This window comes from Salvelinus fontinalis, chromosome 9, assembly GCF_029448725.1.
Source record: "Salvelinus fontinalis isolate EN_2023a chromosome 9, ASM2944872v1, whole genome shotgun sequence".
NCBI classification, from domain to species: domain Eukaryota; kingdom Metazoa; phylum Chordata; class Actinopteri; order Salmoniformes; family Salmonidae; genus Salvelinus; species Salvelinus fontinalis.
Genome location: NC_074673.1, coordinates 49,780,017 through 49,806,225, shown reverse-complemented (window position 1 = coordinate 49,806,225; position 26,209 = coordinate 49,780,017). Strand labels below are relative to the sequence as shown.

The following is a 26,209-nucleotide window of genomic DNA, read 5'->3' as shown; positions in this document are numbered from 1 at the left end:
GCCTCGACACAATCCTGTCTCGGAGCTCTACGGACAATTCCTTCGACCTCATGGCTTGGTTTTTGCTCTCACATGCACTGTCAACTGTGGGACCTTATATCGACAGGTGGACTTCAATCAAGTTATAGAAACATCTCAAGGATGATCAATGGAAACAGGATGCACCTGAGCTCAGCTTCGATTCTCATAGCAAAGGGTCTGAATAGTTATGTAAATAAGCAATTTCTGTTTTTATTTGTAATAAATGTGCAAACTTTTAAAAAAATAACTGTTTTCGCTTTGCCGTTGTCGGGTATTGTGTGTAAATTGATATGGATCTATTTATTTTTTATTAATTTTCGAATAAGGCTGTACCGTAACAAAATGTAGAGAAAGGGAAGAGGTCTGAATACTTTCCGAATGCACTGTATGTGTGAAGCTCTTGTCTGATGTTGTTTTGGCAGCCATATTTAAAGGGGCGGGCATTCCGGTTTTAGTTTGTGTGGGTGTGAGTGTACTTGGGTATAGAGGCCCATAACTCAGACTTCCGGTGTCTAACTGTCTTACTCATTCCCATACATAATTCTTGCTTAGTAGAGAGCAAGACAGTGTGTGTGTTTGTGCATGTGCATGAGCCTCCGAGACATTCCGCGTCGATACCTCAACCCCAGCTCTCCTCTCCTCCCCAGTCGTATGAACAGCAGCCATGCACCTCGGCGAGTAACGCTTGCGGCCACTAATGATTGACGTGTGAGGCCCCACCAGTCATTCAAAGCACATTCTTGCGCAGATCTCATATCGCCAGAGGCCCGGGCGCTCCTCGTACGCTCCAAGGAAAATAAGCGGCGTGACATCAGGGCTTTGTTTCATTGCGGAAAGGGCACCTTCTGTTTGTGTTTAATATCGGCTTGGGAGAGGGCCGTCCAACTCACTGCCTGAACCCCAGAATAAGACGGCGCGGCGGTCGTCCGCTCCGCTGCGGTGGGTCTCGTGTGTCTGCCGCCCTTCTCCCGGACCTCAGAGCTCCCAGGAGGCCTAGCAGTTTAAACTGAAGTGAAATTAGATCTCACAACACTGGGGCCATGAGAGACTGGGGAGAGAGGAAGGAGAGGGGTGGGGGGAGCGGAGAGTGAGGCGGGGAAGGGGGAGAGGAGTGAGGGAGGGGGGAGAGGAGAGGAGAGATGAGTGGAGAAAGGGGAGATTGGAGAAGAGAAGATACAAGAGAGAAGGAGAAAGAACATAAAATGAAAGAAGAGTGGTGAAAGGGAGAGCTTAGAGGAGAGGAGGAGGTAGGGAGAGGAGGCAGGCCAAGTTTTACTGAACACAAGCCATGTCTGGGTGGTTTTCCTGCAGGATTGGGGCTTTGATATGTTGTCAAGTCCTCAGACGGAGGTTGACAGCGGTTTCAGGCAGTGGTCAGAGCTTTGATTCAGACTGCTGGACCTCAGACAGAGACTCTGTGTTTCTCTTTGCTAGATAGTTTTTAAAAACTATTTACCAAGTGTCTTCGACTGAATTGAGGTTGATTCTCAAGAGTTATTTTGTGAAGAGTAAGAAATATACACTGCTCAAAAAAATAAAGGGAACACTTAAACAACACAATGTAACTCCAAGTCAATCACACTTTTGTGAAATCAAACTGTCCACTTAGGAAGCAACACTGATTGACAATACATTTCACATGCTGTTGTGCAAATGGAATAGACTGGATCCAAGCGTTGATATGAATCAATACGCAAGCCCCTCTGTTGCAAGCATCTGTTGAATGAATCGGCGTCGTAGATAGACCGTCGCTGATTTGAGTTCAATGTGCTTTCTCTGGAACCCAACCTTGGTATACAAACATATTCCTCCAACAATGTTCACAGTTATCTTTTTCATTCTAGCTTCAACCCGATCAACTAAACATTTACATTACATTTAAGTCATTTAGCAGACGCTCTTATCCAGAGCGACTTACAAATTGGTGCATTCACCAAAGACAAGTGCTCTGTGTTTCCTCTCAGAATTGTGTTTGTGTGTGTGTGTGTGTGTGTGTGTGTGTGTGTGTGTGTGTGTGTGTGTGTGTGTGTGTGTGTGTGTGTGTGTGTGTGTGTGTGTGTGTGTGTGTGTGTGTGTGTATGTGTGTGTGGTTGGCTCTGACACACACATCACATTGTAGACAGGAGCTTTGCCAAGCAGGGATAAGAAAATGATACACTGAGTCATAAAAAGAGAGGAGGCGGGAAGTAAGTGTCCGACTAGCGGCTGGCTGCTGATGTTAATAACTTGTCGGTTTCCCTATTTCCTCCCTTTGTAGCAGCTGTACGCCGCCCAGCTGGCCAGCATGCAGATCTCGCCCGGAGCCAAAATGGCCTCCCTGCCGCAGCCTCAAAACTCCTCAGGCCCCCTCTCGCCCTCTGCCTTGAAGAGTAAGAAGAGAGCATCGAGTCCTGTCACTCACATTAAGGTGAGCTGTCCCTTTATGCTTGACTTTGTGTGTTTGGTTTTGGACCTTGGTTATCTATGAATCACTGACTACAGCAATGATTCAAGTGAAAGGGAATGACCATGTATGCGCTCATACGGAGACACACGCTCATGGAGTCATTGGCACTGGCTGCTGCTTGGCGTGGGCTCAGACCTCTTCGCTGGAGCGAGCGCGAGACCATACTCGTAATCTTAACTCGACGAGGCAATAATGGGAGCCATGTGTCTATGTGGGGTCGCTGCAACCAGCATTACAATAGACCGGAGTCAGAACTCACCGCAGCTGTACAGTAGTACTCTGGCCTTGGAACGGCCACCCTTCCCTAACCCCTTTCCACTCTCGCTAACGCCCACACTGGCACCCCACCCGTCCCCCCAGCCTCCCAAATCACGTTCCTTCTTCTCTCCTCAAGGCCGGTTTCAAATGAAATCCATGTTTGTTAGCGTACCCTTCACCACACAAGAGGCTTCTTCTTCTACAGTTGTTGTTCCCTTCCAGGGATTTCTCACAAACTCAATGTGAGGCGATGTGGTCATGAACCTTTGATTAGAAAAGAGAGGATAAGACACCACAACAAAAGTCCCTTTGGCTTTTTTCAACAGAACTGGATGATGAGATAGTTAAGGGACTTTTCAATTTGAGCGCTGGAGTGGTGAACAGTACGGCCCTGTATTTTTGATCGAATTGATCAAATGTATTTATAAATGGCCACAACCTGAGAGGGGGGATAATTGAGTAAAGACCTGATCAAGTAGCAATCTGAGGTTGAAAGCATAGCTGTGTGGCCTTATTTTCCCCATCCTCTGAATAATGTGCTGTCCCAACACAGTGCCCTGGGGAACACCACAAAAGGCTTAAAGCACTCTAAAACACATTATACACACTCTCCAACCAACAACCAAGTTTTTCACCAGGACTTCACTTAAAGCAGTTTGTCAAAGTACCTTCATAACACCGTCAAGATAATTGTGCTTTCCCATGTAACAGGTCCATGGTGTGTTTTCAGGCTTCGCTTACCCCTGTGCCCACTCTTTCTTCTGTCTTCCCCAGGAGGAAGGATCGACACAGCCCCTGAATCTCTCAGCCCGACCCAAGACTGGCGAGCCCCACCACTCCCCATCCTCGCCATCACACAGCCTGTACCCTGGCAACAAGAGCAGGCCCATCAGCATGGGGAAGAGGCGCATCCCCAGCCCCCTCTCCAACATGGGCAGGGGCTCACTGGGTGGGTGCAGTGAACACACACATGCATGCGCAATCACTCACATTGGGTACACATGTAAATGCACACAAAACCCTTCACACTGCACACAAGCAGTCCCAGCATCCTCCGCCAGTTCAAGTCACGAGATTTCAACCCCAAAGGAGACCTGTTTTTTCTTTACGAGAGTCCAAAGCCCTGTATTTAGCTCCCCTGAAAGACCCAGTTAGCGGAAGCAGTGAAACTCAGCACATGTTATTTGGTTTCAAGAGACTTCCTCACATCATTGTCTGCCCTGTAACATAAACTGTTATGCTCTACCTCTGCTATCTGTGATTAAGCCCAATCTAAAGCCTCTCATTACGGTGAAACTATTTTGCTAGACCTTATAGAGCTGCTTCACTCGTGTTTCCTTCCTATGTGCTATTTCTCACCTTTTTTGAATGGCCACCCGTTGGAAAAAGGAAGGCGACGGAAAGTTTGCACCCCACGTTATTGTTTAACCCCAAATAAACCCCTAGCCTCAACCACCTAGGCACATGTGTACATCTGAAAGAGCCGGATATGTAAAAGCGATATGGTAACAGCTCCACCTCACCTTCTGATAGTCGAGGCACAATATTCACAATATTGCTCTCTACGCATGTCTGAAGAGTGGGAGCTACGGTAGGTGTCCATTTGGAATCAGAAGTTTTTCCTGTGAGTTCACGTACAGCAATCAGACCACTGACGGGGCTCAATGCTTCCCGTCCACAGACATCCTGTCTAGCCTGAACTCCACGCCACTGTTTGGGGACCAGGATGCGGTGATGAACGCCATCCAGGAGGCGAGGAAGATGAGGGAGCAGATCCAGAGAGAACAGCTTCATCACCAGCAGCAAAGCCTGGAGGCCAAGCTCACGGCCCTAAGCGGCATGAGTTTCAGCAATGGCAGCAAGGTCAGAGTCACGACACCGATAAAGACAAGCACACACACACACACACACACACTAGCTACTATCTAATTAGCACTATTAGCCTCACAATGCAGACAGAAGCCTGAACAATGTACACGTGTCTTCTCACGTGCGCCACTGTAACGTCATTCTCAGATTGACACAGGGCAAGCCGAATTCTGTCATTCTGTCACTTTCTCCTCTCAATTCATGCATGTACTGTAAAGGGGAACTTGTTTTGTCTGCTTTTTTTGCTCTGGAACCCTGGCCAGTGCTCTTGAGATCCTCTCTTCTTTCATGTCCACATGGCCACCCAGAAGCCGACTGCTTTGAACAGCCAGCAGCTGAGCCGTGTGTGTGTGTCTGTCTGTCTGTGTGTGCGTGTGTGTGTGCCTGTGCATGTCTGAGTGTGTGTATGTGTGTGAAGCTGGGGTGGGGGGGGGCGTTGAGTCCAGCAGCACCTCTTGGCCCCCCCACCCCCCAATCCTACACCCACGGGGAACCCCATGTTATAAAATATCAATAATATCTGTCAATCATGGGACAGGAGCAAGGGAAAATACATTTTGAAGAGAGGAAATGATCCTGCCATCTTCCGAAGGGATTGATTGATCTCCATGTTGGCAGAGAGGAAGGAGGAAAGCAAAGATGAATCATGAATATTTCAGCGATGGATACTTTGAACCCCTTCTCCCACAGCCCCAACTAGGCCAAGCTAAATGTACATATTCAACTAGGATATCTGCTTTTGATTGGGAGTTGTTTGTTTCGCATTAAGTGGTTAAAAACATTCAAAGTGGTGAAAAATATTCTGCTATTTCTCCGTGTTTTGAATGTGTTTTTTTTGTAGATGGGTTTACATGATCCTAATCGAAACGTCTAAATGTATCAATTATCTTAAAAGGTCCAATGCAGCCATTTTTATCTCAATATCAAATCATTTCTGGGTGACAATTAAGTACCTTACTGTGATTGTTTTCAATTAAAATTGTAATAAAATAAAATGGCTTCTTAGCAAAGAGCAATTCTCAAGCAAGAATTTAGCTATGACTGGTCTGAGTGGGAGGGGAAAACAGAATCTAGCTCTTATTGGCAGAGAGGTTTGGAACTCTCTTTCTTATTGGTCTATTAATTATGGTAAATTATTGGTCACCGGGCAGGCCAAAACTCCATCCCAACAAACAGCTCTTACACTAAAATGGCATTATCATAATTTATTTTTTAATTTTACAGTATTATCCCAACCTCATAGTGTGGAAATATACAGTACCGGTCAAAAACACAGGACAATCACATTTTTGACTGTACTGGGCCTTTAAATGATCAAATGAAGCTTGGTTTATTGTGAACAACAGGTTTTTAGGTGAGTTTCTTGTGCATTTCTCTGTTCCGCTCTCACATGTACCAACACTATATTTTCCGATTTTTTAAGAACATACCTTAGAGATGCAGCAATTTACTTTATGGCTCCATACCTTCTAATAAAACGCTCATTTGGAATCCCTCAAAGTAATTGTTTCCGGTTCTAAAACACGGCAGGCCAGTGTTTGTAGTTCTGTGTTATTCGTTACCTAACAACAGTTCCTCGAGTCTGCTTTTCTTAGCTTTAAAAGTATCCTTTTTCTGTAAAATGGAGCATTTTTTTAGCCACTCATAGGATTATATCTGTCTTAGTCAATCCATGACTCACCTCCTCCATTCTGTAAAATTGTACCACTGTACAATTAAATGGAGATGCTACACTCATGTATTTCCGTCTGAGCGTCATGCTTTCTTGAAAAGCATTTTCTAGCAATATTTGTTGCTATTTTGGGGACATTTTATAGACATTCGTTAGATGGGCATTAGATTAGACAGTCTGAAACTACTGAAACACCTGATCCACCTCTGACCTCAGCTATAAGGGAATGAGTGAGGTATCCACACAGATGAATGGGTTCTTATGCCACACCTTGGGTTGGAGAGAGTGTGTGGCGTAACTTTATATGAAGCTATGCTGATGGTGTCTGTGTGTGTATGCATGCATGTGCTGGCCGTCTCCTTAGTCATCCTTCAATTCTTACCACAGTTCCAACTTCGCTATACATTCTACTACTGAAAGTGATCCAGGACTCGTTCTGTTGCTGGTTGTCTTTGTCTCCAGTTCTGTGTCCTGGCACTGTAATGTCATTATAGCTCCCCTTGTTCACAGACTCTATAGCGCCGTCCAGCAAGTGGCCTTGTGGAGTATCGCGTTACGCTTATGCTGCTTCCAACAGGGCCCGTGGCTGCCAAGCAAGCACACTGAAATAGCACTGAGTGTAAGTGGGTGGGTGTCGTGTGTGTGTGATACTGTGTGTGTGATACTGTGTGTGTGATACTGTGTGTGTGACACTGTGTGTGTGTGTGTGACACTGTGTGTGAGAGAGAGACTGTGTGTGTGACACTGTGTGTGTGACACTGTGTGTTACACTGGGTGTGTGAGAGAGAGACTGGGTGTGTTACACTGTGTGTGAGAGAGAAACTGTGTGTGTGTGTGTGTGTGTGTGTGTGTGTGTGTGTGTGTGTGTGTGTGTGTGTGTGTGTGTGTGTGTGTGTGTGTGTGTGTGTGTGTGTGTGTGTGTGTGTGTGTGTGTGCAGCGTAAGTTTAGGCCAGTTTTGAGCAAGCGAGCTGCCCTTGCGTAGAGCGTTAATGCGTCCTACTCAGGAGAAGACTAGTGCTTTATTTGAATGCCCCTGTCACTAAACCCACTTAACTCTGCCGGTAGTTGACATCAGCTGTCGGGACTACTCAACTACGTCACACCAGCTCTTTTGTGTGCCACACTGCAGGGAAAGGAGGGAAGGTTGAGGAGAACACTAGAATGTGGATGCCTTGAGTCAAGTCAGGCCAGTCACCACACAGCCGTCTCTTTTGCCTGTCATGCTATTCACAGGGTGTTATGGCGCGCGTTGTCATTGGTAGGATGCGTCTAATCGTTTTTTTGAGCTAAGTCATGTGTAAGTACTTTTGCGTTAGCGTTGATGCTCAAATTCAAGGCCTATAAATGCAGTGCCCTCCGTAATTAATTGGACAGTGACACGTTTTTAGTTGTTTTTTTGCCTCTGTACGCCAGCACTTTGGATTTGAAATGATAAAATGACTATGAGGTTAAAGTGCATTTCTAGTAGACACAAAATCATCTGAAAAATAACCAAAACAAACAGGAAATGCATCCAACGATGTAGTCATTGCGTGCTAGGAATATGGGACCAAATACTATGCGTTTGACTACTTTAATATGCATATAAGTGAATTTGTCCCAATACTTTTGGTCCCCTAAAATGGGGGGGGGGCTTATGTACAAAAAGTGCTGTAATTTCGAAACGGTTCACCCGATATGGATGAAAGTACCCTCAATTAAAAGCTGCCAGTTTGCACTTTAACCTCATAGTCACTGTATCATTTCAAATCCAAAGTGCTGGAGTACAGAGCCAAAACAACAACAACATTGTCACTGTCCAAATAATTATGGAGGGCACTGCATTTATACAACACTATGTGTACTATTTTTTAAATAGGGTGGACGTGAGCTCCTTCAGTTTCAGTGTACTACAGGGCAAGGCGTCTGTATTGAGAGATGACAGGCAGAGTGAAGGACAGAGGGAGAAGGGAGAGGAGGAGTAGGAGAGAGGGTGGGGTGCTTCACTGCTCCTTCAGTTTCAGTGTACTACAGGGCAAGGCGTCTGTATTGAGAGATGACAGGCAGAGTGAGGGAGGAGGGCAGTAAAGAGGGAGAGAAGGAGGAGTGAGGGATTTCACTGCTCCTGGAGGAGGCAGTTAACATTTGTGGGTCGGTTAGAGCAGGATTTGCCTGTATGTGTCGCCGCGGTAATGAGCTCAACACGACGCTGATAAAACTGCTCGGCCGGCGCGGTGTTTATAGGGCTGCCATAGCAACCCGTTGAAACATGTGCCCAGGAGAGCCTAGCCAATAGAGGAGCTCTGTGTGTCTTTAAGTCGGGATAGATCGAGGTGAATGTTGGACAAGCCTCAGTCCCGTAAAGTAACACTAGAATCTTTTTAAAACGTTATTTTATGGCTTTGAACAATGTAGCTAATGTCGATTATTCCTCATTGTTGTCATTTACGAGCGACCACATTGGACTTCTGACTGTAGGCTTGCTGCCATACTAAAAGTATGGGTGCAGATTAAGTCCCAAATGACTTTTTGGGGACTTTTGGGTGAGTCCTGATTTGATCTTGAGTTAGTCCTGTAGACTGTTTCCAAGTGTTCTGTGAGTCTTGAAATTGAAATTGGCCCCTTCAGTTTCTCTGCATGCAGAGACTAGCTCTTTAAAAAATTGTTACAAGTCATTGTCTCTTTATTGTCTGTATTCGTCTCCTATAGGTGATGCTCTCCCCTCTGACTGTAAATCCCCTGTTGAAGGTTTTTTGGTAAAAATACCCTGGTAGTGGGTAAAGTTCATGATGCCGTTAAGGGCCTCGGGGGCCTGTAGACTCAAAAACAGCCACATAACATCAAAGATCCACCGACATATTTTACAGTAGGTATGGGGTTATTTTCTTCTTATGCGTCCTGATTTCGACACTAAACCCACCACTGGTGTGCGTGGTCAAGGAACTCTATTTCAAATCAAATTTTATTTGTCACATGCGCTGAATACAGGGTAGGTAGACCTTACCGTGAAATGCTTACTTACGAGCCCTTAACCAACAATGCAGAGTTGTTTTTTTTAAGTAAGTAAGAAGAATTTGCTAAACTAAGGAAAAATAGTAACACAATAAAATAACAATGACTAGGCTATATACAAGGGGTACCGGTATAGAGTCAATGTGCAGGGGTACGGGTTAGTCGAGGTAATTGAGTTACTATGTACATGTGGATAGGTGTAAAGTGACTATGTATTGATAATAAACAGAGAGTAGCAGCAGTGTATGTGAAGTGTGTGTGTGTGTGTGTGTGTGTGTGTGTGTGTGTGTGTGTGTGTGTGTGTGTGTGTGTGTGTGTGTGTGTGTGTGTGTGTGTGTGTGTGTGTGTGTGTGTGTGTGTGTGTGTGTGTGTGTGTGTGTGTGTGCTCTCATTGGTGCAGCTGTGGAACTCTTTAAGGATCTGAGGTCCCATGCCAAAACTTCTCAGCCTCCTGAGGGGGAATAGGCTTTGTCGGGCCCTCTTCACGACTGTGTTGGTGTGTTTGGACCATGATAGGTCCTTAGTGATGTGGACAGCAAGGAGCTTGGAAGCTCTCAACCCTCTCAACTACAGCCCTGTTGGTGTGAATTTCCATGTAATCTGACCATAGCACTGGTTTCAATCCTAGTGCCAATGCTGTTTAACAAACTTCAGGATGACATAGAGCTTTTTGACCATGCACACCAGTGGTGGGTTTGGCATTTAAATGACAGTACATAAACAGATAGCTAAGTACCCCATTCCTACTGTAAAATATGGGGGTGGATCTTTGATGTTATTGGGCTGTTTTGGCCCTTGGGCCCTTGTTAAAGTCAACGGCATCATGAACTTGACCAAGTACCAGGACATTTTAGCCAAAAAACCTGGTTGCCTCGGCCTGAAACTTGGCCGCAAGTGGATCAGTAACCCGAAGTACACATTAAAATCATTAATTGACCACAAAATTGCCGGAATTTGAATCCCATTGAAAACCTGTGGTTTGAATTGAAGAGGGCAGTCCATACGCCCAGACGAAGGATGTCAAGGATCTGAAAATATTCTGTATGGAGGAATACAGAATTTCAGTCTTCGATGCATTAGAAATGAGAAAAATGCTCAGTGCCATTATGAAAACAGGGGTGTCAAAATCTCTTTCTATGAGCAATTATATTAGTTCAAAATAATATAATGTTTTTGATCATACAAGATAGCTCAGTATTTGAATTATTTATTCTATACAGTCATTTTTCCTCATCTTTATCAAGGGTGCCAATAATTTCAGACCCCACTGTGTGTGTGTGTGTGTGTGTGTGTGTGTGTGTGTGTGTGTGTGTGTGTGTGTGTGTGTGTGTGTGTGTGTGTGTGTGTGTGTGTGTGTGTGTGTGTGTGTGTGTGTGTGTGTGTGTGTGTGTGTGTGTGTGTGTGTGTGTGTGTGTGTGTGTGCTTCCAGCTGCTACCGCGGCATGACTTCACCTAGCAACCATTCCCTCCGTCAAACAAAATGCGTCTGTCACCAGAAAACGGGGAAGAGGAGGAGGAGGAGAGGTGCAAGAAGGAGTGGATGCGTGGTTTTCCACCACAGTTTTGGAGCGTGGCAGACTCATTTGACGGAGCAGGGTGGACAATGCAGGATAATAAGAGACTCAGTAGGCAGGATGGGTGGGGAGCATCGAGTCAGTGACAGCTTACATGGTAGCGCTGCGCTGGATAGATCTGGCAAATGATCTTGTTCTGTGGCTGTAAATCATTTTGGGGGGGGGGGGGGGGCATTCTCTGTCTTTCTCGCTCTCGCGGGCGCACGCTCTCTCTTCATTTTTCTTGTATTATTTGACTTCATCTATTCTCATGTTCTCTTCTCTTCTTCTTTTCGATCCGGTCTCAAAAACCTCCTTTCCTACCTCCCCTAAGCTGGAATGGCTGTCTTTAAACTCTTATCTCTCGCCAAAAGCAGTGTGTGAGAAAGTGTGAGTCGAGTTTGTTACACGATCATTAGCACAAACCTACTCATATAGACCGCCTCTAAGATCACAAAGAAGAACAAAACCTTTGATCCGAAGACGGCCAGATTACAATGCAAACAGCTACGCATCGAAGACTGAAACTTGTTTGCTGTGTACGTTCGCTAAATTGCTGAATTTCTTTGAAAACGTGTGTTCTGTGATGTGATGATTGTGTTATTTTCTCTGAGCCCTTATACCAGAGCTTTGCAGTCCGTTTAATTGGACTCTTAATAGCATTTTCACGCTATTAGGCAGACCCAAACTGCACTGTGCTGGCTTGGATATTTATTTTCACATTGTTCTTTCCAGCATGGTTCCAACAACTATGATGCATGCGTAAACCAGGTCAGCTTCGTACAGCTCGGCTCGCTTGGCTCGGCTGCGTAGTGTGAATCAACCTTTATTGACCTTTGACCTCTCTGTGTTTTAGGAGCGGATGCACTTTGAGAGTTTGAGTCAGCAACTGGGCAACCTGGGAGAGGATGGAAAGATGGGCCACAGGGTCATTGACCTCACCAGACATGAGGATGTTGATGGTGAGTTTCGTCTTTTTTTCTGCCTTTCTGCCTTTCTTTCAAAATGTCTCAATAATATTTTCTTTCTTTCTTTCAAAATGTCTCAATAAAATGTTCTTTCTTTGTTTAAAATATGTAAAAAATATATTTTTCTGCCTTTCTGTCCATCTTCTGAAAGTTCTACATACATATCTCTTTCAGTTCTCCATACTTTTATGTACGTGCATTCTGTACAGTACAGTATGTTCTGGTTCATGTTTATGACTGTGTGTATGCTTGCCATCCGTGTTTATATTAATGTGTATAAAAATACATTGCCATTGTATGGCTTGGTGCATAATAGTAGGAGAACAGAGGAGAAGAGAAGAGAGAGGGTCAGACGGATATTTAACAGACAGGAAAAGAGGTTAGGTTTGAGGCAAAAGTGGGCACATCCTGCTCAGGCTAAATGGATGCCAGTGACCCTTCACTTGGGGCCCTTGGTTAGATAGCGCCACTTTTGGGGCCTCTTTCAACTGTGTTCCCTACGATAGAGACACAGACAGAGAGAGAGTCTGCTCTGCACACAGGTATTCACCAGACCCAAATATTTATTGTGTCTCGGATCGCCTCAGTAGTGGACACTTGAATGTCCAGGCACAAACCCCTGCCTTGCACCAATAGGCCCACTCTGTGATATTTACCGTTTTTTTCAATCATTTTATGCCTCATGAGCTGAGTTCAATACCCCCATCACAACCCCTGAACTTTATAGCAAACCAAATGGCGGGGCTTCCGTTTAGTTTTTCAAATTAAGGACCTTTAATACGACATAATTGTTCAGTGGGCTTCTGACTGTACGTCGACGAGGAACGAGAAGCGGTTTTCTAGATTCTCCCCTTCTTTCCAACCCACTAACACTGTTTGTGTCTCAGACAATTCCACCCTGCCGAAGTATGCAAACAGAAGCAAGGCAGTTAAAAACGGAATTGTTTTTTAAATATTTTCTGGCCCAGAAGCCCACCTGTTTTCTATAAACCCCCAGTGTTTACAGGTTACGGTGGATTGGGAAGCATTCATCATGCTGTGGTTTGAAATCAGGGCCGTAAACACGGGACGGTAAACAGAGATGTTATCTGGCTGATAATCAGAGCGTCGTTGATGGCGACCACAGCCAGGGGGTCCATCCCTAGTTCTGCAGCCTCTTCTGTGTAGAGTAGACACAGACCCCCTCATTACTGTAAAACACAAGTGCACACACACACACACATACACTTTCAATTGTCCCCTCCCTCACTGTCTGGAGGCTCTTAGACATACTGTGCAATGTATGTACTTTGTGGCTTAATAGGTTTTTCACGAACGAGTGAGTGATTGAGTAAGTCATGAAATGTCCCTCCCTTCCCACAGGTGTCGCCAGCACTACGGAGGCCCGCGTCTTCAGGGAGACCAGGGGCAGGAACAGTACTGAGCCCCACATTAAGAGACCCATGAATGCCTTCATGGTGTGGGCCAAGGACGAGAGGAGGAAGATCCTGCAGACCTTCCCTGACATGCACAATTCCAACATCAGCAAGATCCTGGGTAAGATGGCAGAGCTGTGGTTAAGTGGTAATACTCCCTGGCATGTCACATATAAAACTCCCCACCGCAGACCAGGGTTCAATCCCGGCGTCCATCCTTCTCACTGTTTCTCCCACATTCCTGTTTGATTTCCTTACTGTCTGAATGAAGTGTCAAAAATATATACATATATTTTTTAAAATATGAACTCCATATACCGTTATGTTATGGTCATACATGATCTTTCAGTTGCAAAAATTAAGCGGATTGATCTACCACAGACAGCAATTTCCCCCAGACGAACCATCAAACAAGCAACGCGTCAATACAGGATTAAGATTGAATCCTACTACACCGGCTCTGATGCTCGTCGGATGTGGCAGGGCGTTAAAACTATTACGGACTACAAAGGGAAACCCAGACGCGAGCTGCCCAATGACAAGAGCCTTCTAGATGAGCTAAATGCCTTTTATGCTCGCTTCGAGGCAAGCAACACTGAAGCATGCACGAGAGCACCAGCTGTTCTGGATGACTGTGTGATAACGCTCTCGGTAGTCGACGTGAACAAAACCTTTAAACAGGTCAACATTCACAAGGCAGCTGGGCCAGACGGATTACCAGGACGTGTACTCAAAGCATGTGCAGACCAACTGTCAAGTGTCTTCACTGACATTTTCAACCTCTCCCTGACCGAGTCTGTAATACCTACATGTTTCAAGCAGACCACCATAGTCCCTGTGCCCAAGGAAGCGAAGGTAACCTGCCTAAATGATTACCGCCCCATGGCACTCACGTCGGTAGCCATGAAGTGATTTGAAAGGCTGGTCATGGCTCACATCAACAGCATCCTCCCGGACACCCTAGATACTGCCCCAACAGATCCACAGATGACGCAATCTCAATCGCACTCCACACTGCCCTTTCTCACCTGGACAAAAGGAACACCTATGTGAGAATGCTGTTCATTGACTACAGCTCATTGTTCAACACCATAGTGCCCACGAAGCTCATCACTAAGCTAAGGACCCTGGGAGTAAACACCTCCCTCTGCAACTGGATCGTGGACTTCCTGACGGGCCGCCCCCCAAGTGGTAAAAGTAGGCAACAACACGTCTGCCATGCTGATCCTTAACAACACTGGGGCCCCTCAGGGGTGTGTACTTAGTCCCCTCCTGAATTCCCTGTTCACCCACGACTGTGTGGCCAAACACGACTCCAACACCATCATTAAGTTTGCTGACGACACAACAGTGGTAACCCTGATCACCGACAACAATCCTTTGCTGTGAGACTCTGACTGGGGTGATGGATATGTGCAGTGAAAAGTGCTTCTTGTGTTGATACAAGCATTTATACTAGTATTCACACCCCTTGTCTTTTTCCACATTTTGTTGTGTTATAGCCTGAATAAAATAAAATAAATAGATTTCTTGTCACTGGCCTACACACAATACCCCATAATGTCAAATTGGAATTATATTTTTAGATTTTTTTTTACAAATGAATGAAAAATGAAAAGCTCTAAATGTATTGAGTCAATCAGTATTCAACCCCTTTGTTATGACAAGCTTAAATAAGTTCAGGAGTAAAAATGTGTTTTAACAAGTCACATAAGATGGGTGGACTCACTCTGTGTGCAATAATAATGTTTTAGCTGTTCTCCAAATATAATTTTAGAGTTTTAAAATGTTCATTATTAAAGTAAGGTAAAGAAACAGACAACACTTTGTTTTAAGTTTAAAGCAGTATGCCTTTAATAAATATTGATTACAACCAAACCTTCCATTTGCCTTATAATACTTGTTTATCTGCGTTTCATTATTCAATTTCTTGCGGGGCTTGATGTGGGCAACAATATTTCCTTCGTTGGTAGCTTTTTAAATCAAAAAGTAAAATCACTCCTTGAGCATATTTTACTGTATGTTCACGAGATTCGATTGTCCCTGCACCTTCACCAGTAGTTGTGTCCACTGCTCTGTGACCCTGAACGTCAGATTTCGTGGGAATTTGATCAGACTGCTATCCGTGGTGCTGAATATAAGATATTGCTTGAAAAGGGCTTGAACGTCTCCCTCAACACCTTTTTTTTTTGGTGTGGATTTTTTTTTCTCTTCCAGTGATAAAGGTCGCCGACCCATGCACTAGGCCAAAATGTTTGGCTTTTGAGCAAACGGTGTCAAAGGACTTTACTCGCTAAATGAATTGAGGCAAACTAAACGCTGTATTAAAGAAATACAATCTTTGCACTTTGCTCATCCATCGTATACATAGACCATTGTTCAACATCACTGAAGTTATCATTCTAAAGCAGGATTATTCAACTCTTACCCTATGAGATCCGGAGCCTGCTGTTTTTCTGTTCTACCTGATAATTAATTGTACCCACCTGGTGTGCCAGGTCTAAATCAGTCCCTGAATAGGAGGGCAACAATGAAAAAACGCAGTGAAACTGGCTTCGAGGTCCAGAGTTGAGGGTTCCAAAGCATTGGATAGCTCAAACCTCCTCACTCAAAGTTGGAGTCAAATTTAAAGGGTCAGAGGTCATCTATCACTTCCACCTATCCGGCGGAGACTGAACATTCCGGATATTTACCTAGTTAGCGGTTTGTTTGTGATGACACCAGGGAAATGCCAGACCTGAGAGGCAATCAGGAGACGATGGAGTGTGTGCTGCCCAAACACAATAACACAGCTGGAGACGAGGGACACGATGCGGCCGCTTTAGTCCGTAAAAGAAAAAGTGTCCTCACTGTTTCCTTAGTTGAAAAAGAAGGGAGTCTCGATAAACGTCGGTAAACAGAGTCCTGTGCTTGCGACCCAATTGGCACCCTTTTCCCTAAATAGACCTGACCAGAGCCCAGGACAAAGTAGTGCACTAAATAGGGAATAGGGTGTCCGTTGGGACACAAGTCCTGGATTCCTCTCTGTGTGTGTCCAAGCTGTGGTGTGTGTGTGTAATGGGTTGTCAGAAAGCCATGCAGATGTGCTCCATTCCTGCGGTAACGGTCCTGTCCACTTGTTCCGTCGCTGGGTGCTTATAGGAGAGACATGATGAGAACCCACTGTATCAGGGATCCTAAAGTGGGACAGATTCCTGTTTTCAAGCACCCTTCAACAATGTAGATGCACCAGTAGTCTCTCTCTTATTACAAGTTCCTACTTGTAGAGATTTCCTGCTATGATAGAAGTAACACAGCACACATTTTGTGCAGTGGAAGTGCTGACATGTACGGTTCAATGGCTAATTGAACCACATTATAAGATAGGGGTGGGAATTACCAGGGACCTCGCAATACAATATTATCATGATCCTATATTATCACGATATGTATTGCGATTCTCATGATTCTATATTATCACGATATGTATTGCGATTCTGGTGATTCTATATTATCACGATATGTATTGCGATTCGAAACTGTGATTTTATTGCCATTTGATGTTCCAAACATATTGCTCACAATATGTCTGCTGCAGAGGGACGTGAGAGAGCAGGATAAAATTTGTTTTGATCAGTCAGGGAACTAAATGTGGAGAACAAATTTTGTCTCACTGTTTAAAGAGAAAATGAAAGAACAAGCTATAGGATGAAAAATACCAGAGTTTTGGCACGGGTACAGCTGACTAAAGCTAGTTAAAAAAATAATAATCTATATCGATATATCCAAAATTACATTGTGATATGTAACTGTATCGATCCCCCATTATTATTAGAAGAACATAAACAAGCAATGTACAGAACGTTGTAATCCACTAAACTGTGAAAAGATTTCTAATTACAGGACTATACTTGACAAAACTTTGACTCCTATACACTCTTTGAACACCAACTCCAATACTCTATTTGAACACCAACTCCTATACACTCTACGAACACCAACTCCAATACTCTCTTTGAACACCAACTCCAATACACTCTACGAACACCAACTCCAATACTCTCGACGAACACCAACTCCAATACTCTCGGCGAACACCAACTCCAATACTCTCAACGAACACCAATACCCTAATAGTGTCCTTCAGTGTATGTGTATGTGTGTATGTGTATGTATGTGTGTGTGTGTGTGTGTGTGTGTGTGTGTGTGTGTGTGTGTGTGTGTGTGTGTGTGTGTGTGTGTGTGTGTGTGTGTGTGTGTGTGTGTGTGTGTGTGTGTGTGTGTGTGTGTGTGTGTGTGTGTGCGCGCACATGTATGTGTGTCCTTATGCTGTAGTTTGGGTTCCAACCCTGACACTTGCTGTGTGTGTGTCCCGCTATCCGTGTATAGGCTCTCGCTGGAAGTCCATGACCAACCAGGAGAAGCAGCCATACTACGAGGAACAGGCCCATCTCAGTAAGATCCACCTGGAGAAGTATCCCAACTACAAGTACAAGCCCCGGCCCAAGAGGACCTGCATCATCGATGGCAAGAAGCTACGCATTGGCGAGTACAAGCAGATGATGCGCTCGCGGCGTCAGGAGATGAGGCAGTTCTTCAGTGTGGGGTAAGAAGAGAGAGACACACTACTGATCTGCTTTATGGCTAACTAGGCCAACTGTTAGTATACTTAAAGGGTCATTACACTCCAAAATCAAAGTTTGTGTTTTCAAACTTCAAAAGTGCTCTTCTGTTGAGGTAAGTCCATGTCCCAGGCCATTTGTTTTATAGATTAGGCTTTACGCCACAATCCAAAATAAGTGGAAGAGATAAGCACCATGTAATTTCCATATTTCCAGAACAAATAGATATTTTTCATTCATTTGAATATAGCTGGACATACATTTACATTTTAGTCATTTAGCAGACGCTCTTATCCAGAGCGACTTACAGTAGAGTGCATACATTTTATATACTGAGACAAGGATATCCCTACCAGCCAAACCCTCCCTAACCCCGGACGACGCTATGCCAATTGTGCGTCGCCCCACGGTTGCGGCCGGCTGCGACAGAGCCTGGGCGCGAACCCAGCCCAGCCTGGGCGCGAACCCAGAGACTCTGGTGGCGCAGCTAGCACTGCGATGCAGTGCCCTAGACCACTGCGCCACCCGGGAGGTACATACACAACCGGTGATGTGGTACTTGGATTCATCTTAACTTTAGGCTACTTTTGAGGTCAGAAAACATCTGACAAACCTTGATTTTGGAGTAATCACCCTTTAAAGTAACTGTCCAGTGAAAATCTCCCTTTTAAAGGTTCATATTCTGTTATCTCATACCCAAATAATGTGGTTGACTCATCCTATACTTCAATTAGTGGGAAAAACACTTCAAAAACATCACCTTAAACAAAAAACGCTTGCTATGTCCTCATATAGCGTGACGCTGGCCAGCCAGCCATTACTTGTCATGTATATTTTTGTGTGACCGGTATACAACCACGTCATTCTGTTGTTGGGGTTGCACCACACCATTCAAACACAGAAAGTCAGATTTTTAACATACTTAATTAAAAACATTTTGAAGTAGGTCACTTTAATACTAAGCTAATAGAGATAAGGAAACTGATCATGGGGTCAACTATCTCTTCAATATTTTTTTCATGGTCGGCTCCCATTTTTGGATTGTAAAAACTTGAATCGACTGCTCCTAATCATTTTGTTAAGGGGAAGTTGGTCTTTGTAAGGCTAATTCCCCGTGCACCCAGTATTTCCCTTCAAGTCATAGTGCTGAGCTATAGGCTGAATTTGTAATCCAAACTACTAGTTAAAAAAATAACAAGGTCTCTTTATCATAGCGCTTTTCTCATCCTCTCATGTCAAACTACAGGCAATGCTGAAAACAACATGCACATCCCAAATGGCTCCCTATTCCCTAAATAGTGCACTACTTTTGACCAAAGCCCTATGGGCCTTGGTTAAAAGTAGTGCACTATTATAGGGAATACGGTGCCTTTTGGGATTCAGCCGAAGCCAGTGGCTGGGTCTTAATAGAAAACAGGCATAGATGTGATTAAAGTCATCACGGCAGGCCACGTTTTAATGGATTCACCAGGGGCACTGCTTTGAATTGGAGCGATTTTTAATAGTTGTCATTTATTAAATTAGGACAATGGCAGGCGCTTTGCGGGCGGTAGAAATATGACACAGAAATTATACTAGCAGATGTTTGCGAGTGAGAGAGAGGGAGAGGCGGTACGGGGCAGACGTCACAGGTTTAACTCTGTAATTTAGTGTGTGTGGTCAAGCGGAAGAAAAGCCTGATTCGCCATAGCGGCTGGAGTTTCACTCAGGACTGAATCAAATAACTGGAGGGGAGCTATAAATTGAGGTATAACCAATTTCGACCCGGCTCCTTATAATGAAACAGGGTCATTTTTAAGCAGTTTAATGTGAAAATTAGTCTGTCAGAGGTTCTCTGCGGTAATTGTTTCTAGAAGGGGTGAACCGTTAGATGAGGAAACTGACATCAATTTTCTTGGTTTATGTGCTTCATTTGAGGGCAGAGGGCTTGCTTGAGTGATAGGTGTTTATCTTCATTCCATCCATTTCTCAAGAGGCTATTTAGCATTGACAGGACTACTGTGAGCTGGCAAAAGCTCTGTGTTAAGGTTTGCCCGAAAGACAAGAGTTTGCTACCGTTCAACTTGTTCTAAATAGCTGTTCAAAAGCAGGCCAGGAAAGAATGAATCTGTTTTTCTAAAACACCCTATCTGTCTCTCTTACACGCTCTCTCACTTGCCTTCTCTTGCTCTCCACTTCTCACTCTCTCTTTGCCTCTCTATTTCCTTCTCTCTCTTTCAACCTCTCTCGCAATCTCTCTCTCTCCCTCTTTCTTTCTTTCTTTCTCTCCCTCTCACTCTCTCTCCACCTACCTCAGGCCACAGCCTCAGATCCCCATCAGCAACAGTGCCGGCGGCCTCTACCCGGCTGCCATCGCCATAGCGACAGCCACGCCCTCACCGCACCTGACGTCGGACTGCTCCAGCGCCTCGGCCAGCCCCGAGCCCGCCATCCCCGTCACCCAGAGCACGTTCGGCGTGGACAAGCCCAAGCCGGTCGCCATGGTGACCGGCGACCACCCTGTTAGAGGAGAGGACGAGATAGACATATATGAAGACTTTGAGGACAAATCGGACTACAGCAGTGACCGTGAGACACGGGAGCCTGTCGGAGCCAACTGAGCATGCTCAGAAGAATTCTGATCTTTTTTTTTTTTAAGCGGGACAGAGACAGAGTTCTGAACAGAACAACTTTTCAACAGTACGACGGGAGCTGAGCATGTGCTCGAAGCAGCTCCGTCCGGGATACGATGCACCACAGACTGAGTATTCTCAGATTGACTCTCGAACAGGAAGTGACATAAACTAAACATGCTCAGATCTCACAGAGCATGTTGCTCAAAAATACCTTTTTAGACGAGAGTGCTTGTTTTTAGCATGCGCAAACGTCTCGGAAACAAAGACAACCTCTAGACAACCTCTGGACAACCTCCAGACAATCTAACAGATAGACAGTGAACATACTCACACGGCAATTACAATGCAACACAGACAAGAGCAAGTAAGAGTCAGTAAGAGGTCGATGAGAAGAGAATGAGATTAAAGAACAAAGAGAGCCTACACATTTCCGCGTGTGTATTTTTTTTTATAGGAGCGTGCATGGATTTGACTAAACATCAGGAATTGGTCTTCGACAGCGGTCAGTCCTAAATGTTTATTTCAAGTGTTTTTTGGGGGGGGGGTTTCATTTTATTTCCATGGACATGTTCCTGATAGGTTACTGCCTGTAAAACCTTGGATTGTCAGGACTTGAAAATGTGAAAGGTAATATAAAATCCTTAGCTCTTGTAGTTTGACATGATTATTTCTTGTGAGTACAGTACCCCTACACCTTTCTCGACAAATGCTTACAATATGTTACATTACTGTTTATGATGGGGTTTAATATCCTTGCTCAGGTATGCTGTGCCAGCTTGTGAATGTGTTTTTGATTTCATATGAGAGAGTGGTAGGACTTTTCAGACTGACAACGAAACAGGAGAGGAAAAATCCCTTGTATTATTATTCATATTTTTTATTTTTATTTTTGAGATATTGTACAGTTTTTCTTGAAATGTGCCAAACCTACATTCACATCCCTCTGAAATATTCTAGTCTTAATTAGATGCTGCAAAAAGTCTTATACAGTCACTTTTTATTGCTGATGTGTCCGTATTAGAAAAATCCCCCCCCCCCCCTGACCATGGGTAGGCCCAATGCTCTAGAACACCTTGTGGGGCGCTACAGGGTCATGTTGATTAGGTACCAAATGGAAGACAATCAACTTTAAAACGTTTTCCCTTGCATACCCCAATAAACAACCCAGCACTCGTCGTCAGTCGCAATGTCTCAGGAGTCTGATACTCTCATCTCTGGCACCCCCTCTGGCAATGACACAGACCTGTAGAGAGGTTCATTGTCGGGAGTATCAATCTGTGGATGTTTAGCCCCAAGTGTCTTCGCCTCCCTTTTCTTAGCCCACATCTTCTACAGGATGTTAAAGGGGACTTTCAGGATTTTTCAACAAAAGTTTGTATTGGCTGTTTATTGAAAACCAAACCATGTATTACAGTTTCTCCTGGCCCATAGACTATATTCAAGGTGAGGAACTATCTAACATCAAGTTGTAAAATCCTGAACTTCCACTTTAATTCACCCATAATGCATAGGGGCCAAAAAGGATCAAATGAGTTGTTTTGGTACACTGTTACAGTACATTGACTTTCAGCTTGAGTGGCTTTTAGGTTTGACTTTTTTTTTTCTGTCTCAAGTTTGTGTGTAGAGTTTGTGAGTATAACATACGTTATACAGACTCAGAAAATGTTGTTAATGACACAGTACATCTTAATAGGCACAATATGTCTTAAAGTTAGACTCTTATTTCTATGGTCATTCCGAATTACAGGACAACGCAGAGGAGCGGTCCAGACAGTAATTTCTATAGTAGGGACACCATATATTTAGGGGTTTAAAATGTACATTTTCTTTACTGTGTTATACCGAGGTACAGAAGATCAGATTTGTTTCTGTGAATTGATCAGTTTACAATTATGTTGACGTCAGAAGTGGTTTTCAAAATACAAACCAATGTTTCGTTTTTTGTAAAATTGGTACGTTGGCAAAAAAAAACGTGGGTCAATATACCCTCTAGCATTTCAAAAGGTACATGTATATTTCTGCAGTATATTTTGAAACTGATATTGAAAGTCAATTTAAAATGTACCCATAAAAGTCCTATTTTCATAATCCTCCACTTTGCAAATATGTCTACTTTTACAAGCTCTATTTTAGGGTTTGGGTTACTCTGTTTGCTGGTTGATTTGTATGTGATTTGTAACTCTTTATGACCATGTCGAACGACATTTTGCAGGTTGGTAGAAAAAAAACAATGTTTTTTTTTTTGGGACTGAAGTTTGATTTAACTTGCATTAGAACAAAAAGGAGAGTTATACCGTTTGCCTCATGTGTAGACATTGTTCCCAGTGTTCTAAGCATCACACGCACTGGATATTAATGTTCTTTCTTCAGTACTGCCTAATGTGAAGTTGTCGTTAGTAAAAAAAAAACGACACAATTCTGACAAACAAAAAAGTCACCTGTTTGGACGTGTGAGGAAAACCTCACATCTGACAGGTTTGAGTACATTTCCAGTTTAGTAGCATTTGTATTATTTATGCAGAAGTCATTGTTTTAACTCCAGTGCTACCTGAGGTGCTTTGACCTTTGACACAAGTCAAAAGGTCACTCAGACCAACTGTCTGTTTCGACCTACAGAAGCAGACGTCATTTTTTTCCTGGTCAAACACATTTTGTGTTGAGTATTGTATTTGAAATTAAATTGTGCTTTTTAAAATTTCATTGTATTTATTAGCTGGTGTTGGCTCTAAAAGTGTCAGTACAACTTGGTGAGAAAGACAATCAGAAAAAAATAAAGACAGATTTCCTTACAAATTCATCATTGACATGTATGAAGTGTTTATCAATGGACAAAAGGCAGCATTTTTTTGCTGTATGTTACTTATAATATTTATTTGTTTATTAGTGCTTATAACACTAACACAGTATCCTCAACAAGAGACTGATACCAAGCTGATATAAACAAGTAAAGTAAGTACACACACGCAGAGAAGGAAGTTAGTTGTAGCAACATGCTTTCGATAGTAATGCTTGAGTCCATGCCAAGCGTACATACATTTCTGAGTAATTAACAGGCCATATAAAAGATCTTTGCTTTTTGGTTGAGTGAGAAGTAAGAGTGCAGAATGTATACATTGAGGTTAGAGAAAATGTTAGACATTTATTGATTTAAAATGTGTTTTCTCAAAAATAATATTGAGCTATTATTCCCAATGGTTAAATTGGGATTTTGGTGGAAGAACCGCCTCCAAAATGGGTTGTTTTTTCATAGTAATCCTGCAGAATAATATCAAGTAAAAGGTTATTGGTTGCGTACACAGTTTAGCAGATGTTATAGCAGGTGCAGCGAAATGCTTATGTTACTAGCTCCTAACAATGCAGTAAAATGTCTAACAAGAACACACATAATAATAGTAAGAAAAAAAACAAGAAATTAAGAAATGTCTGAACGAATCCAATTAACAACCCAAATAGCACTGGAACAGTAATCCAAATGCAATCTATACGTATCTACACCAGATGAATTTATACAAGATATACTAAGAATGATATGTATAGCAGTAAATATATTGGTCCACTATATAAATAAATATGTGCTGTGTATAAACAGTGTAACTGAAATGCAATGTACAGTAGTAGAAATATTAGAATGAGGTATGTCGAGAATACAGTATTACAGTAAATACACAGTACAAAATACAGTATAAAACCACATGGGAAAATTGATAGAATTGCAGGCAATAGACTTTCCGACCAGAGTCCGGAATATATACTGAACAAAAATATAAACGCAACAGGTAAAGTGTTGGTCCCATGTTTCATGAGCTGACATAAAAGATCTCTGAAATTTTCCATACGCACAAAAAACGTATTTCTCTAAAATGTTGTGCTCAAATTTGTTTACATCCCTGTTAGTGAGCATTTCTCCTTTGCCAATATAATCCATCCACCTGACATGTGTGACATATCAAGAAGCTGATTAAACAGCATGATCATTACACAGGTGAACCTTGTGCTGGGGACAATAAAAGACTAAAATGTGCAGTGTTGTCACACAACATAATGCCACGGATGTCTTTAGTCTCAAAGGATTGTGCAATTGGCATGCTGGCTGCAGGAATATCCACCAGAGCTGTTGCCAGAGAGTTGAATGTTCATTTCTCTACCATAAGCCACATCCAATGTCGTTTTAGAGAATTTGTCAGTACGTCCAACTGGCCTCACAACTGCAGACCACGTGTAACCACACCATCCCAGGACCTCCACATCCGGCTTGATCACCTGCGGGATCGTCTGAGACAAACCACCAGGACAGCTAATGAAACTGAGGAGTATATCTGTCTGTAATAAAGTCCTTTTGTGGGGAAAAACTCATTCTGATTGGCTGGGCCTGGCTCGCAAGTGGGTGGGCCTATGTCCTCCCAGGCCCACCCATGGCTGCGCCCCTGCCCAGTCATGTGAAATCCATAGATTAGTGGCTAATGAATTTATTTCAATTGACTGATTTTCTTATAAATGACCTGTAACTCAGTAAAATTGTTGAAATTGTTTCATGTTGCGTATATATATTTTAGTTCAGTATTAATATGTACTGTATGTACACTGAGTGTACAAAACATTAAGAACACTGGCTCTTTCCATGACGTAGAACAGTGGTCACCAACCTTCTCTGAGTCAAGATCACTTTCTGAGTCAAAATGCAAGCCGGGATCTACCGGTCAGATTTTTTTTAAACATCACTTAAAAAACATTAACCAATTAAAACACGTCTGTAGGCTATAGGCCCTGCCAATGTTGTTCTTCTCAAATCATTTTGAAATGATATATATATTTTTAAATGGTATATGATCACACTGGTAATAAATCATTTTTTATATTACTTGTAAGGCACAGCTGAGTGAGCATAATAATTGTGTTTTATTTTTTTACTGGACAGATGGCCTGCATCTGATGGTCAGTCTGAGGGGAGGGAGGGAGCAGCGTTGAGGCTGCCTTTCACCCGACTCACCGCCCCTCCGCTCTCCCTCCCTCTGCTGAGAAAAGGGGATGCGGTCTTCCAGCTGATGGCAAAACTCAGGTCTCACTGCATTACTTCTGCCTCATGCACCAATTCATGTTGTTACTCCTATGATCAGGGAAAGTTAAATATTCCTCGATATTAAAAAAGCCACAAGCCGCTAATAATAACAACGCAAGCTTATCGGAACACTTTGCTCTAATCATTCATTGCAGCTGCAGTGCTGGTTGTAGCGGGAGTGGAAGTATGGAGAACGCGTATTTCATGGCTTATAAAAGTGTTGAACAGTGCTGACAGTGCTGAAAAACAACTTAAACATCAAGTTACTCATAAAAACAGCAGCTCTTTGCTGTTTTCGTTGTGTCTCTCTCTTGTCATAGTTTTAAAAGTTTTGAAATCTCACAGTATCAACTTTGCTGTGCGTTCGAGGCTTCTTTTTATAGTCTATAGCTCGAGGAAACTGTGCTATCTGAATGGCCAGCGGTAGGCCTATAGGTGCACTTCATTTGCTCTCTGGGCCTGCCGGGTAGGCGGAGTTCTACCTTCAGACATGAAATGGTTAAAAATGTGAACACTTTATCTTCATGGCACTAGGGCTGCTGAATCTACTGCCAAAATAGGCTTTATCGCTGGGTTTTTTACAAAAATGTTTGGCGATCGTCTATGAATGCCTTGATCAGTCAATCGGTTGGTGACCACTTACATAGAATGACCAGGTGAATCCAGGTGAAAGTTATGATCCCTTATTTACACAGATTATCCCTTCAATCTGTGTAAATGAAGGGGAGAAGTGTCACGATCGT

General features: G+C 43.4%; 1 protein-coding gene across 7 annotated transcripts in view; it reads left to right on the top strand.

Annotated features, from left to right (window-relative positions):
* LOC129862758 (transcription factor SOX-6-like) overlaps positions 1-23,207 on the top strand; it is a 155,596-nt gene extending 132,389 nt beyond the window's left edge. For all 7 annotated transcript variants that reach the window (XM_055934709.1, XM_055934712.1, XM_055934714.1 and 4 more), the window contains 7 exons: positions 2,279-2,428; positions 3,500-3,674; positions 4,407-4,588; positions 11,668-11,773; positions 13,142-13,315; positions 17,563-17,779; positions 20,092-23,207. In XM_055934709.1, coding sequence (XP_055790684.1) covers positions 2,279-2,428; positions 3,500-3,674; positions 4,407-4,588; positions 11,668-11,773; positions 13,142-13,315; positions 17,563-17,779; positions 20,092-20,395 — 1,308 coding nt within the window. In that variant the 3' untranslated portion in view covers positions 20,396-23,207. The remainder of the gene's footprint in view (positions 1-2,278; positions 2,429-3,499; positions 3,675-4,406; positions 4,589-11,667; positions 11,774-13,141; positions 13,316-17,562; positions 17,780-20,091) is intronic.
* Positions 23,208-26,209: the final 3,002 nt, after the last annotated feature.